Genomic DNA, 14,551 nt, shown 5'->3' on the forward strand with positions numbered 1-14,551 from the left:
TTCAGCCAGGAGTGCCAGTGGAGTTATCTTCTGAGGTCAGCAATGTCAATAGAGTTCAGTGCAGGGTCTGAGGCACCAGGATCCTCACCAGAAAGGCTTCATGGTGTGTTCTGGCTGTGGTCTGGCCGTGTACCTTCCCTCAGTTCCTGCCTACTTTTAGAACTGTGTGTCCACCCTTCCCCATGATTCTGCAAGTCTATCTTATATCTTTCAATAAATTTCTTTTCTGCTAATGTCAGCCAGAGTTAGTTTGTGTTGCTTGTAATTAAGAACACTGACTGAAAGAAGGCTCCCCATAAAGTTGAACCTTCTTAAACCCAGGAGCATCATTTTAAAAAGTGGTGTTTCTGGAGGATTTTCCTGTGAAGAAACACAATCTCACATAACCTCTAACCGGAGAGAAATTAATTTACTTTACTATTGTTGATTAACTTTTCCTGTTCTTGTTATCTTCCAGAAAAATCGGGATTCTTTCTCCCTTCACCCCAAAACAAGTCCACAGTCCCTTTCCCTAAAGTTTCATTCCTTGCCTATATAGTAGTCCCCTCATATCTGTGCTTTCAGATTCCATGGTTTCAGTTACCTGTGGTCAATCACAGTCTGAGAATATTAGATGGAAAATTCCAGAAATAAACAATTCATAAGTTTTAAATTGCATGCCATTCTGAGCAGCATGATGAAACGTTGCACTTTCCTGCTTAATACCACATGGGACGTGAGTCATCCCTTTGTCCAGTGTATCCTGCCCATTAGTCACTTAGTAGCCACCTTTACAAACCAAATCTATTATTTTAAATTGTGGTGGTGTACCTGAGATTCCAGAACCTCCAGCTTACGTTTCCTGGCGTGAAGAGCTTTACTTGGAAAAGCCCAATAATAATTAGATGTTCCAATTCTCTCACAGTCAACCATACCATCATCAACCAAGCTTTGAAGGACTTCTTTTACTGACATAGCAGCTAGGAGAGATAATTTTTAAAAGACTTCATATTAAGACACATCATAAATCAAATTAAAAGGCCAATAACTGGGGAAACACTTGCAATAAATATTATAGGTTGAGTCAATAAGTTAATAAATAAGGAGCTTTTAAAAATAGTAACAAAAGAAGACAAATACTCCAACAGAAAAATAAAATACATCAATGGGCATCTATAAAATATGTATGGTCACGGACTTCCCTGGTGGTCCAGTGGTAAAGAATCTGCCTTCCAATGCAGGGGGGACGTGGGTTCAATCCCTGGTTGGGGAACTAAGATCCTACATGCCGGGGGCAACTAAGCCCGTGCCACAACTACTGAGTTCGTGCACCTCAATTAGAGAGCCTGCGTGCCGCAAACTAGAGCCCATGCGCCCTGAAGCCCACGCACCACAACTAGAGAGAGAAAACCTGCACACCACACTAGAGAGAAGCCCACGCACCACAACGAAGAGCCCACATGCTGCAACTAAGACCCGACACAGCCAAAAAAATAAATAAGTATTTTTTTAAATGTACGATATTTGTTTCTTTTTTTTTTTTTTGCGGTACGCAGGCCTCTCTCCGCTGTGGCCTCTCCCATTGCAGAGCACAGGTTCCGGACGCATAGGCTCAGCGGCCATGGCTCACGGGCCCAGCCGCCCCGCGGCATGTGGGATCTTCCCGGATCGGGGCACGAACCCGTGTCCCCTGCATCGGCAGGCAGACTCTCAACCACTGCGCCACCAGGGAAGCCCTGATATTTGTAATAATATCGTCAATAAACAAGAAAAATGTTCAAACCCACTAATAATTGAAGAAATGCAAAATAAAGCATGAGATATGATTTCTTGACTACCAAATTTAAAACACTAAAAATTGTAATAAAGGATTCAGGGAAATGGGTACTCTCAACATGGGTGGAAAAATGTAGCAATATGTACCTAAAACCTTAGGTTTATACATATCTCCCATGCAGAAATTTCACTTTTATAAATTCAGCTAAAGAAAATAATGATGGATATGTATAAGGATGCTTGTCAAAGCACTGTTTTCAATAGCAAAACCCTGGAAATCAGTACAATAACGGGACTCAAAAGTATTTTTTTTGTTATGATATACAATGCATCATTAAATTTACGTTATAAAATATTTAATGGCCTGGATATATATACATCCAAAATGTATTATATAGAAAAGTAAGTTAAAAGACAGTATGCCCTTATGTGACAGTACTTATTGTGAATTAAGGTTAAGAGGCAATTTTTATTTCCTTCTTCTTGCTTATTTTTCGTATTTTTTTTCCAACAATGAACATGTATTACCTTTCTTGCTAAGGAAACTAAAACAAAACTACTATGTAAAATTAAACAATAAATAAATAAATATATTGGATGCTATGGTTAGGGGTAAGATTAAAAATCAGAAAAGAGTTTTTAAAATAGCCTGTAAAAATACAAAGTCATATTTCACGAATGTCTGAAATTATAAACCATTCTTACTTTCTATTAAGTAAAACTATACCAAGAAATTATCCATATTTTAAAGTCCATTTTAATTTTTCCTAGAGCAGATCCCCCAATTTAATAAAATCTATTAAATATTTAAAGATTTAATAAATAAAAAAATAAAGTCTACACCAAATGCAAAACATTCAACCTCATTTATAAAGAAGTACAAACTGAAATGAAATGTCAAAGAATTCTAAAAATGAAAATAGTTCTGAGAAACGAATGTGGGTATAATAGCCTTTCCTGAAGGCAATTTGAGAACACACATAAAAAGCCTAAAACTAGACAAGTCTCTTTTTCTATTCTATTTCTGGGGACATTTCCTAATGAAGTAATATGAGATGTGGGAAACAGCTTATAGCAGGGGGAGAGGAAGGGGTGACTAGGTGGAGGAGCCCAGAGGATTTTTAGGGCAGTGAAAATATGCCGTAGGATACCATAATGACACCGTAATGATGGATCCGTGTCATTACACGTGTTTGTCCAAACTCATAGAATGTACAACACTAAGAGTGAATACTAATGTAAATTATGGACTTAGTGTGATTATGATGTGTCCATGCAGGTTTGTCAACTGTAACAAATGCACAATGGGAAATGGTGCTGATAATAGGGGAAGTTATGCATGTGTGGGGGCAGGAGGTATAGGAGAAATACTGTGCCTTCCTCTCAATTTTGCTGTGAACCTAAAAATACTCTAAAAAATAAGTCTTAGAAAAAATTTATGGATGGCATGTTAATTACACATTAATTTTAGCAGCAAAATTTGGTAACAACCTAGATGGTCAACAATAGCTAATGGGCTAAGCAAATTATGGCACAGTGGGTGGCCACAGAATGAAACATTAGGAGATGCAGATGTTGTAAATCATTTTTTTAAAAGCAAATGACATAGGAAAGTGTAGGTGATATGATGGTATATGGAAAAATACACGAACACAAAACTGTATATGCAGCATGGTTCCCTCTCAGAGAAATGGACAGATACATACAAACACAGATAAACAGAACCTAAGAATAAGATATCAAAATACACCAAAATGTTAACAGTGGTGATCTCAGAATAGAGGGATTATGAACAGCTTTTATTTTTATTATATTCTTTATAATTTCCAAATCTGTTAAAATAACATGTATAGCTTATATAATCAGAAAGTAAGGTTTAAAAATATATATATCATATGTAGTGACCCCTCAAAAGATAACCTCCAGAACCTGTGAATGTGACCTTATTTTGGAAAAAGGTTCTATAGAGAGGTAATTAAGGACCTCATGATAAAATCATCCTGGATTTAGGGTGGGTCCCAAATCCAATGACACATGTCCTTATAAGACACAGAAGAGGAGGAAAAAAAAAATGGGGAAGGCCATGTGAAGGCAGAGGCAGAGATTAGAATGATGTGTCTATAAGCCAAGCACTGTGGGCAGCCACCAGAAGCTAGGAGAGAAGCATAAAATGGATTCTCCCTCAGAGATTCCAGAAGGAACCAACCCTGCCAACACCTTGATTTTAGACTTATGGCCTCCAGAACTATGAGAAAATAAATTTCTACTGTGTTAAGTAGAAATTAAGTTTATGGTAATTTGTTACAGCAGCTGTAGAAAACTAATACACTACGTAAGTCACATTTAACAAATACCAGAACATACACGAAGAAGTTTTTACTTCTTCTGAAGTAAATTATACCCATAAATAAACAAATGTGTATAATTCTGTGTATGTATACGTATGTGTGTGCACACACAGGCATGCATGCATATTCCACTGTAGTTTCCCTAGAGCAGATACTTCAAACACAAGAATCATGGTCATGGCCCAGAAACATTATATTGGGACGTTTATAAACATTCTTCATCTCTAGAAATTTACGGTTCCATGAAGTGAAAGACTGTTGCAGGAAAGATGATGGGTATTTACCAAAACATTCTGGCACATTTTTTGATACTTACTAATGCCTTTTTCTTTGGGAGCAATCTTCTCCATGTCTTTTAATTGAAATACATCTTTCTGTTTAAAAGAGTTGAAAGATGAAAAACATGCATTTATTTTCTACTATATATTTATATTTACCATAATTATGTTTATAAAATATTGTACTAAAAAACTGTGACTGGAAGTGAATAGTGCAATAGAATCGAGAATTTTAGAGCTAGAAGAAACTGTAATTATCTTGTTCAATACCTTCAACAGAACCTAAAATGGACAGATTTTGCATGAACATACGATTCCTTAAAGCAACTGGAGGGCAGACTGCGAAGAACATCTTCCCAATGAAGTATGAAATCTAGTTATGATGAATCATTTGTTAACATGAGATAATCGGCGTCTCTGACACTTTGATTTGAAGGAAACACGAATAGCGCTTTGCTTGGCATATACCATACATCACAGATTAGCGGCTCTAACTAAAAGCAAAACGGACAGCTGTCAAGAGTTATGTACACTTAAGGTGTCATGGAAGAGCCACACCTAAGGAAGAAAAACATACAATGTATGGCCGTCTGTCAATCATTCACCTATACATGCTGCATGTCCACCACATGCAAAGCAAAACATTATGGGAAGACATACACAGGGAATATTTAATCTTATGGTTGGAAAAAAAATCTATGCAGAATACTCCTTTCTTCTTGTAATAAGCTGTGGTTGAACTGGTAAAAAGAACTTGGATAATAAAAGTGAAATATTTGAAAAGACTGAAGTATTCAGTAATTAGAACAGAATTATTGTGATTATTGTTATGGAAATCTGGGATCTATTTCTTCCAACATAAACTTGAAAAGGTAACTTCAATAGGATGGAAATTAGACATCATAAAAATTTAAAACTTCTGCTCATCCAAGAGCACTAAGAAACTGAAAAGACTGACTGGAAGACAATATTCACAAAACATACCAGACAAAAGACCAGTAGCCCAGATATACAACCCCCTGTAAAAAAGATGAATTGATAGATGGATAAAGGAATGGATAGATGAATATATGTATATGACAAAGCAAGTAGAGTATAAAGTGTTAACGGTAGAATCTAAGCTGGGCATATAGGTATTCACAGTGAAATTCTTTCATCTTTAATAATAAAGTGTTGAAAAAAGTAACTTCATCTCAGTACACTTAAGATCTAGTAAATTAAGGAAAATACTAAGTCATTGGTCCTAGAGTGTGAAATAAATTTTTGCACATCTGGGAATAAACTGTTAAAAGAGAATTCTGTAGGGTCTCAGAAAACATGTAGTAAATTACTAACTTCAGGCCTCTAATGCGTTTAAAAAAACCCAATTAATCAAACCTATTCGCAAACATCTTAGGAAAAAGAACATAAACTAACTCATTGAGACATCTGCCTAGATGTGGTTATCAAGGAAAAGCCCCAGACACACTGGCTGCCCCAGTGGGCTTGCTATGTAAATAAATGGGCTTGCAAAGAATTAGCCTCAAGACTAAAGTGTGGTCATTTAAGTGGACAGAGAAAATGGTCTCAAGTAAATATTGGTTCTCCCCTACATTAAACAGAGATAATAAAGGAGAGATGAACACAATGGTTCTAGATCTCAAAAACAAGAAACTGTGTGTAAAGATACCATGGAAGACACACAGTTATAAAGTTAGATAACTTTTAATTAAGCACTTATGACCTGAGCATTATAATGTTTTACACAGATTATTTCATTCAATCCTCATACCAACTTTGTGAACTAGGTACAATTATTATTAGCCTTTTTAATAGATGAAGAAACTGAGACTTAGGTCAAGTAACTTGCTTAACGTCACAAAGCTATTAGGTAAAACAGACCTCAGGTACAAGTTCTCTAGCTTTGAGCTGTACTGTGGCCATGTTCTTCCTAAGTGTAACAAGCAAAGAATTAGTAACTTCAAATAAATCTATGAATGTATTCATATGAATTGATATGTATAGGAATATATGAACTGAAATCAATCAATTAATACAATTAATTCCTATCTTTACCTAAAAACTCATTGACTATTGAACTTCTTTAACCTCTAATACTCATTATAGTCGTGGTACCTTAGTCATTAGTGTCTTAATGTCATTGAGAACAGCGTTGAAAAAATTTTAATCAAAAACAGCCAACAATATCATAAAGAACAAATTAACTCCCCTCACCACTCTCCCCAGCTTTCCACTGCCTGCTAGGAATTAAATCTACTTTTCTTGCTCTAAGACCATAGGAAAAATATTTCAACTCAGCAGAATAAATAGTCATAATCTTTACCTACAAACGTAATCAATTTATCGTCCTAATCATATCATCATTATTAATATGATACTCTGTTCTGAATTGCCAATGACTTTTAGTAAGTCATTGTATGTAAGTAAGACTAGTAAGATTTCGCTTAAAGGGCAAACAGTTAAAAAAAAAAGTACCCACAATACTTCACTTGTTTCACTGAGAATCTGCATTATCAAAATGAAAATGTCAAGTATTATCATTACTTATTAATTTTACATTCTATTTTGCCATTTTCCCCACCTTCTTCATATTGATATTTGTAAATAATGAAAATAGCCAGTAGGTTGGGGCCAAACCAGACTTTGAAGGTCCTGTCAATAAGTAAGACGTAAGAAATTACTATTTTTGTAGGTCAAAAGTTTAGATTTTAACCTGGAAGCAAGAAAATCCATTGTACAGCAATGTGGTGAAGAAAACAGGCTCTAGAGCCAGGTGACTGGGTTTGAATCTTGGTTCTGCCACTTAGGAGCAGAAACTTTAAACATATTTCCTGTTAGTGGCAGGCACGAATAACTGGAATAAATTAAGGAGGCTATGTACCATCACATATGTGTTATACCTTATGCAGGCTTATAAATGTAAAGAGGCTGTATTCAGCACTATCTCTATAATCAGATGATCCCCCCTGGGTTTTTAGCCTAGTACTATCACTTCTTGTTTTGAGATCCAGGGCTGGTATCTTAGGCTGTGTCTCAGATGTCCAGATCTGTAGAATGAGGATCTCAGAGAGTTAAAAAGGATAAAATCAGATAACTACACCAAGTGCTTAGAATAGTGAATGGCACCTAGGAAGCACTCAGTAGATGTGAGCTATTATCATTATTATTTTCAGGTAAAAGGGGACACAATCAAATATATGCTTCAGAAAGTTAATTATGGTGCCAGAGTATAGGGCAGTCTGGATAGAAGAGACTCTACAAACCCTGGGATAGGATTCTTTCATGCTCCACAGCTCACAGCAACCACAGGTGTTTGTAGAATTTTATTCATTCTTTAGGATATTGGTCACTATTGATTTCTAATAAAAAAAGGTACAGTTAACACTGGATCACATAAACTTAAGGAGAAAATTACACAAAATACTAAAAATCTTAAGGAAAACGACTTACCGTCTCAAAAAATATTTCCATCATGCGGGTTCTCTTTTCCTCTGCACTTAGTCCTTTTTTCTTCGACTAAAGCACAAAAGTTAAAAAGTAAACAGTGCAATTTAAAAAAATGCTTTTTAAGACAACTTGGTTCAAAACATTATCAGAAATAATGCATGATCTCATCTGAGACCAAGAGGTTTAATAATTCTCAGAGCGAGGCCTCAAGATGGATTTTAATCACTCTACTTTATGCCAAGCCTTGTGGTAGATGCTGCCAGTATAATAATAAGAACTGTGACTGAGACAGTGCCTGGCATTTTGTAGAAGTTCAATATTTATGAAATGATCCAATAAGTCACTGTATTTACCTTCAAAAGACTTAATCTCTCAAGGAAAATAAATAGACATAACTACTTATAATTAATGAACAGGTACATGTACAAATTGCTACCCAGGAAAGAATAAATTAATTCCACCCTGAAAAGGGAGGAGGGTTAGCTAGGAAGGCTAGAGATGAACAAGATTTTGGCAAGTTGAGAAATGGTGAGAAGGGTGTCCTGGACAGATCACACACAGGCACAGTGTTACAGAAGTACATGGAATGCTCCAGAAAGACAAACACTCAGGGACAATTATTATACAAGTGGAGTATGTAGATGGAGTGGCAGATGAGACGAGAAAGGTTGTCTGGGGCCAGATTATGGAAGGCTGACTGTCCAGCCAAAGAGAGCAGACTTTACTTCAGGCCACGAGGAGCTACTGAGCAATTTCTAAAGCAGGGAGTGACAAGGTAAGAGTTAGGTAGCATTGTGGAGGGCAGGCTGGAGGAAGAAAAACCATGTCCAAGTAGAAAATGAAAGCCTACTTCAGGTTATTATTATCCTGTCACTACCCTTTAGCTAACTTGAAATTAAGATAATTAAGATGTAACTGAGGGACTTCCCCAGTGGTCCAGTGGTAAAGAATTTGCCTCCCAATGCCAGGGATGCAGGTTCAATCCCTGGTCAGGGAACTAAGATCCCACATGCCACGGGGCAACTAAGCCCGCGCACCACAACTACTGAGCTTGCATGCCTCAATGAGAGAGAGAAAACCTGCAGGCCACAATGAAGAGCCCAAGCACCGCAATGAAAAAGATCTCGCGTGCCGCAACAAAGACCCAACGCAGCCAAAAATATAAAGAAAAAAACAATAAAATTAAATAAATATTTTTAAAAAGATGTAACTGAAATGTATTTTAATAATAAATTTTACCATATATTTTATATAGGGTATATACCTAAAGCTAAAGGCTGAAATTTCAAAACGCCAAATTTCCTCAATGCAAATATTCACAGAAAAGAACAAAAGAGAACGAGAACCATAATCTCTAGGACTCTCATGGAGGATTCCACCCTAATGTTTCTGAAGTAATCTGCATCTCTCTTAAAATTGCATGGGATTATAGAGGAACATAAATTGTTTAGTAAGAACTTTAAAATACTTTATACCATGTAAAAAGCAGACATAAATAAACCAACAATAATAAACCTATCCAACCATAAACTCCATCAGAAACGAGAGCCTACACTAGACAGGGAAAGGAATTTGGAATTGCCGTTCTGAATGCATTCCAGAGTGCATGGTCTAGAAACCCATTAACTCCTTTTCGCAGCAAATTATCCAGTGTTCCTTGATGAGTTGCACAGGTAAAATAAGTAGCCTCAAAGTTTATCTTTTTCTCTTTTCCTGTGTCCACAATTTTAAATACTGCAGTTCCCCAGGGTTCTTTCTCTACTGATCCCCTCTCTCCTCGCACCTTTTCTTTGATCTCACCTGCTTTCATGGTTTTAACAAACACCTATGCTGAGAACTCAAATCTTTTACATCATTGGATAAAGTGGGGGCCTGAGCTCCAATCTCACGTACCTACCTGTCTGCTGAATAGACGTCAAACTCAGGAGGTCTAAACTGACCTCTCCTCTCCCACATCTACTCCCTAAACCTGCTGTTCTGGATCTTGAGTTCAGCTAGATTCTACCTTGTTATCCGAGCCAGAGGCCTGGCAGTCACCCTAGGTTCCTTCATCTCTCTCACTCCACATCCAACCAATCGCCAAGTTCTGCCAATTTCAGAGCTAAACTGTTTCTCAAATCGATCCTGTCTGCTCCATCCCTACTACCTCTACCTTAGTTCAGGTCTTCATTATCTGTTCCCTACTACATACCTGCAGTCCGCTAACCATGCTTTGTCCCACCCTCCAGCCACATTCCACGCTGCCAAAAAGCAAACCTCTCCTTTGCCATGCCTACCCATGCCTCTCCCTTGTTTAAAACTCTTCAGTGGCCCTCAACCATCCAGAAGTATCCAATCACCCTAGAATGACATACAAGGCCTTCTGTCACCTGACCCCAACCTACCTCTCACAGGTACCACTCCCCACCTCAAATTTACCATAACAACATGAAGAACTAAGCAATTTAAGCTGTAATACAAAAACTACTTGTAATTCTCCACTTGCAGCATGCTCTTTCCCATCTCTGTGCCTTTTTAAAAATGTTGTTCTATCTAAAACACCTTCCTCTCATGCAAATCAAAACCGCAGTGAGGACTCCTCTGGTGACCCAGTGGTTAAGAATCCGCCTGCCAATGCAGGGGAAACGGGTTCAAGCCCTGGTCCGGGAAGATCCCAAATGCTGCGGAGCAACTAAGCCCGTGCACCACAACTACTGAGCCTGCGCTCTACAGCCTGTGAGCCACAACTACTGAGCCCGCATGCCACAACTACTGAGCCCTCGAGCCACAACTAATGAAGCCCGCACGCCTAGAGCCCGTGCTCTACAACAAGAGAAGCCACCACAATGAGAAGCCCGCGCACCGCAATGAAGAGTAGCCCCTGCTTGCTGCAACTAGAGAAAGCCCGCGTGCAGCAACAGAGACCCAACGCAGCCAAAAACACAAAACAAAACAAAACAAACAAAATGAAACAAAACAAACAAACAAACAAAACACAGTGAGATATCACCTCACACCTGTCAGAATGGCCATCATCAAAAAGACCACAAATAACAAACCGGTGACAATGTGGAGAAAAGGGAACCCTCGTACACTTTGGTGGGAATGTAAATTGGTACAGCCACTGTGGAAAACAATGCGGAGCTTTCTCAAAAAACTAAAAATAGAACCACCACATAACCCAGAAATTCCACTCCTTTGTGTATATATCCCAAAGAAACAAAAACACTAATTCAAAAAGATACATGCACCCCAGTGTTCATAGTAGCATTATTTACATTTGCCAAGATATGGTAGCAACCTAAGTGTCCATCAACAGATGAATGGATAAAGAAAATGTGGTATATGTATAATACACATATACATACGTACTTATATACATATGTACATACACACACACACACACACACACACAATGGATTTTTATGACTCAGTCATAAAAAAGTGGCAACATGGATGGACTTGGAGGGCTAAGTGAAATAAGTCAGAGAAAGACAAACACTGTATGATATCACTTACATGTGGAATCTTAAAAATACAACAAACTAGTAATAAAACAAAAAAGAAGCAAACTCACAGGTATAGAGAAGAAACTAGTGGTTACCAGTGGGGAGAAGGATGGGGGAGGGGCAAAATAGGGGTTGGGGGAGAAAAGGGTTATTATGGGATTATATGAAATCATATGTGTGAAACTTGAAAACTGTAAAGTACTATAGAATTTAAAGACTCTTTCATTCAATAAAACAAAGCAAAACAAAACAAAAAGAGTTCTTCAGAACATGAACCGCCTTTGCCTTCCTAGAGGTTAGTGCCAGGTTAGAAGAGCAGTTGTAAAGACCAGCCCTCAATTTCAGGACCATGTATCTAAAATTTGAGGCCGTTCAGATTCCCAAATCCCACAACATCCCTCTGCACTCCCATAAATACATTTCAGGGTGAACTGGTAATAAGGAAGTCTGTGATAACCATTTATTGCCTTACTTGGAGAGATAAACCAAAGGAATCTCAGTTCTAAGAAACCATATACTATGAAGACACGTTCACTAAACCTAGGGTAGAGAGCTAGAGTTCAGTACTACGTTACTAGCCTCCCTTCACACTGGCTTCTGCAGTATCTGAATAAAGTAAGATATCCACACTCAGTTAGAAGGCCCATTCAGCTATTTCTCTAGTCCAGTTGGTCTCAAACTGCCATACACAGAGATTAGAATCACCCCAGGAGCTTTTAAAACTACTGATGCCCAGGCACATCCCATAAGAAATGAATCAGAATCTCTGAAATGGGGCCCCTTGGCCTCATATTTTAAAAATCTTGAGGTGCTTTAATTGTGCCCGAGGATTGAAAACACTGTTTCTCTCAGCCCAGAATCGGAAGGTTAAGTTAGGGGCACTGTGGGGCATTCAGAATCCCTTTAGGACTTTAGTCTGTGGCTGCATCAGTGGAAAATAGAGCCAAAGCTTTAGAAAAGGCTCCTAACAATTTGTTATTATAAACTGCTCCCTGAGAGACCCTGGACTCTGCAAGAATCTGCCACGCAGAGGCAGGCAATGAGGAGAATCTAATGTCCTGAGGGCACACTGTATTAGGAAAGCTCTTATCACTCAGCTCAACAGCTTATGAAAGTCACTCAAGAAATATGGATGGAATCAGGAAGAAATAGAAAATATGAACAGACCAATCACAAGCACTGAAATTGAAACTGTGATGAAAAATCTTCCAACAAGCAAAAGCCCAGGACCAGATGGCTTCACAGGCGAATTCTTTCAAACATTTAGAGAAGAGCTAACACCTATCCTTCTCAAACTCTTCCAAAATATAGCAGAGGGAGGAACACTCCCAAACTCATTCTACAAGGCCACCATTACCCTGATACCAAAACCAGACAAGGATGCCACAAAGAAAGAAAACTACAGGCCAGTATCACTGATGAACATAGATGCAAAAATCCTCAACAAAATACTAGCAAACAGAATCCAACAGCACATTAAAAGGATCATACACCATGATCAAGTGGGGTTTATTCCAGGAATGCAAGGATTCTTCAATATACGCAAATCAATCAATGTGATACACATTGAAGGAGAAAAACCATATGGTCATCTCAATAGATGCAGAGAAAGCTTTCGACAAAATTCAACATCCATTTATGATAAAAACCCTCCAGAAAGTAGGCATAGAGGGAACTTTCCTCAACATAATAAAGGCCATATATGACAAACCCACAGCCAACATCGTCCTCAATGGAGAAAAACTGAAAGCATTTCCACTAAGATCAGGAACAAGACAAGGTTGCCCACTCTCACCACTCTTATTCAACATAGTTTTGGAAGTTTTAGCCACAGTAATCAGAGAAGAAAAAGAAATAAAAGGAATCCAAATCGGAAAAGAAGAAGTAAAGCTGTCACTGTTTGCAGATGACATGATACTATATATAGAGAGAATCCTAAAGATGCTACCAGAAAACTACTAGAGCTAATCAATGAATTTGGTAAAGTAGCAGGATACAAAATTAATGCACAGAAGTCTCTGGCATTCCTGTACACTAATGATGAAAAATCTGAAAGTGAAATCAAGAAAACACTCCCATTTACCACTGCAACAAAAAGAATAAAATATCTAGGAATAAACCTACCTAAGAAGACAAAAGACCTGTATGCAGAAAATTATAAGACACTGATGAAAGAAATTAAAGATGATACAAATAGATGGAGAGATGTACCATGTTCTTGGATTGGAAGAATCAACATTGTGAAAATGACTCTACTACCCAAAGCAATCTACAGATTCAATGCAATCCCTATCAAACTACCACTGGCATTTTTCACAGAACTAGAACAAAAAATTTCACAATTTGTATGGAAACACAAAAGACCCCGAATAGCCAAAGCAGTCTTGAGAACGAAAAACGGAGCTGGAGGAATCAGGCTCCCTGACTTCAGACTATACTACAAAGCTACAGTAATCAAGATAGTATGGTACTGGCACAAAAACAGACAGATAGATCAATGGAACAGGATAGAAAGCCCAGAGATAAACCCACGCACATATGGTCACCTTATCTTTGATAAAGGAGGCAGGAATGTACAGTGGAGAAAGGAAAGCCTCTTCAATAAGTGGTGCTGGGAAAACTGGACAGGTACATGTAAAAGTATGAGATTAGATCACTCCCTAACACCATACACAAAAATAAGCTCAAAATGGATTAAAGACCTAAATGTAAGGCCAGAAACTATCAAACTCTTAGAGGAAAACATAGGCAGAATACTCTATGACATAAATCACAGCAAGGTCCTTTTTGACCCACCTCCTAGAGAAACGGAAATAAAAACAAAAATAAACAAATGGGGCTTCCCTGGTGGCGCAGTGGTTGAGAGTCTGCCTGCCGATGCAGAGGACACGGGTTCGTGCCCTGGTCCAGGAAGATCTCACATGCCGCAGAGCGGCTGGGCCTGTGATCCATGGCCACTGAGCCTGCACGTCCAGAGCCTGTGCTCCACAACAGGAGAGGCCAAAACAGTGAGGCCCACATACTGCAAAAAAAATAATAAAATAAAATAAAATTAAATAAATAAAATAAATAAAATTTAATAATAATAAACAAATGGGACCTAATGAAACTTCAAAGCTTTTGCACAGCAAAGGAAACCATAAACAAGACCAAAAGACCACCCTCAGAATGGGAGAAAATATTTGAAAATGAAGCAACTGACAAAGGATTTATCTCCAAAATTTACAAGCAGCTC

At 38.0% G+C, this 14,551-nt stretch overlaps 1 protein-coding gene across 2 annotated transcripts in view; it reads right to left on the bottom strand.

Annotated features, from left to right (window-relative positions):
• The window catches only part of MND1 (meiotic nuclear divisions 1), a 72,254-nt gene that overhangs the window by 54,673 nt on the left and 3,030 nt on the right, over positions 1–14,551 (bottom strand). For both annotated transcript variants that reach the window (XM_082638201.1, XM_082638202.1), the window contains exons 2-4: positions 7,832–7,897; positions 4,420–4,477; positions 811–959 (exon numbers count right to left, since the gene is read on the bottom strand). In XM_082638201.1, coding sequence (XP_082494327.1) covers positions 811–959; positions 4,420–4,477; positions 7,832–7,897 — 273 coding nt within the window. The remainder of the gene's footprint in view (positions 1–810; positions 960–4,419; positions 4,478–7,831; positions 7,898–14,551) is intronic.

Source organism: Mesoplodon mirus (assembly GCF_964341445.2).
Source record: "Mesoplodon mirus genome assembly, chromosome: 2".
Classification (NCBI taxonomy): Eukaryota; Metazoa; Chordata; class Mammalia; order Artiodactyla; family Ziphiidae; genus Mesoplodon; species Mesoplodon mirus.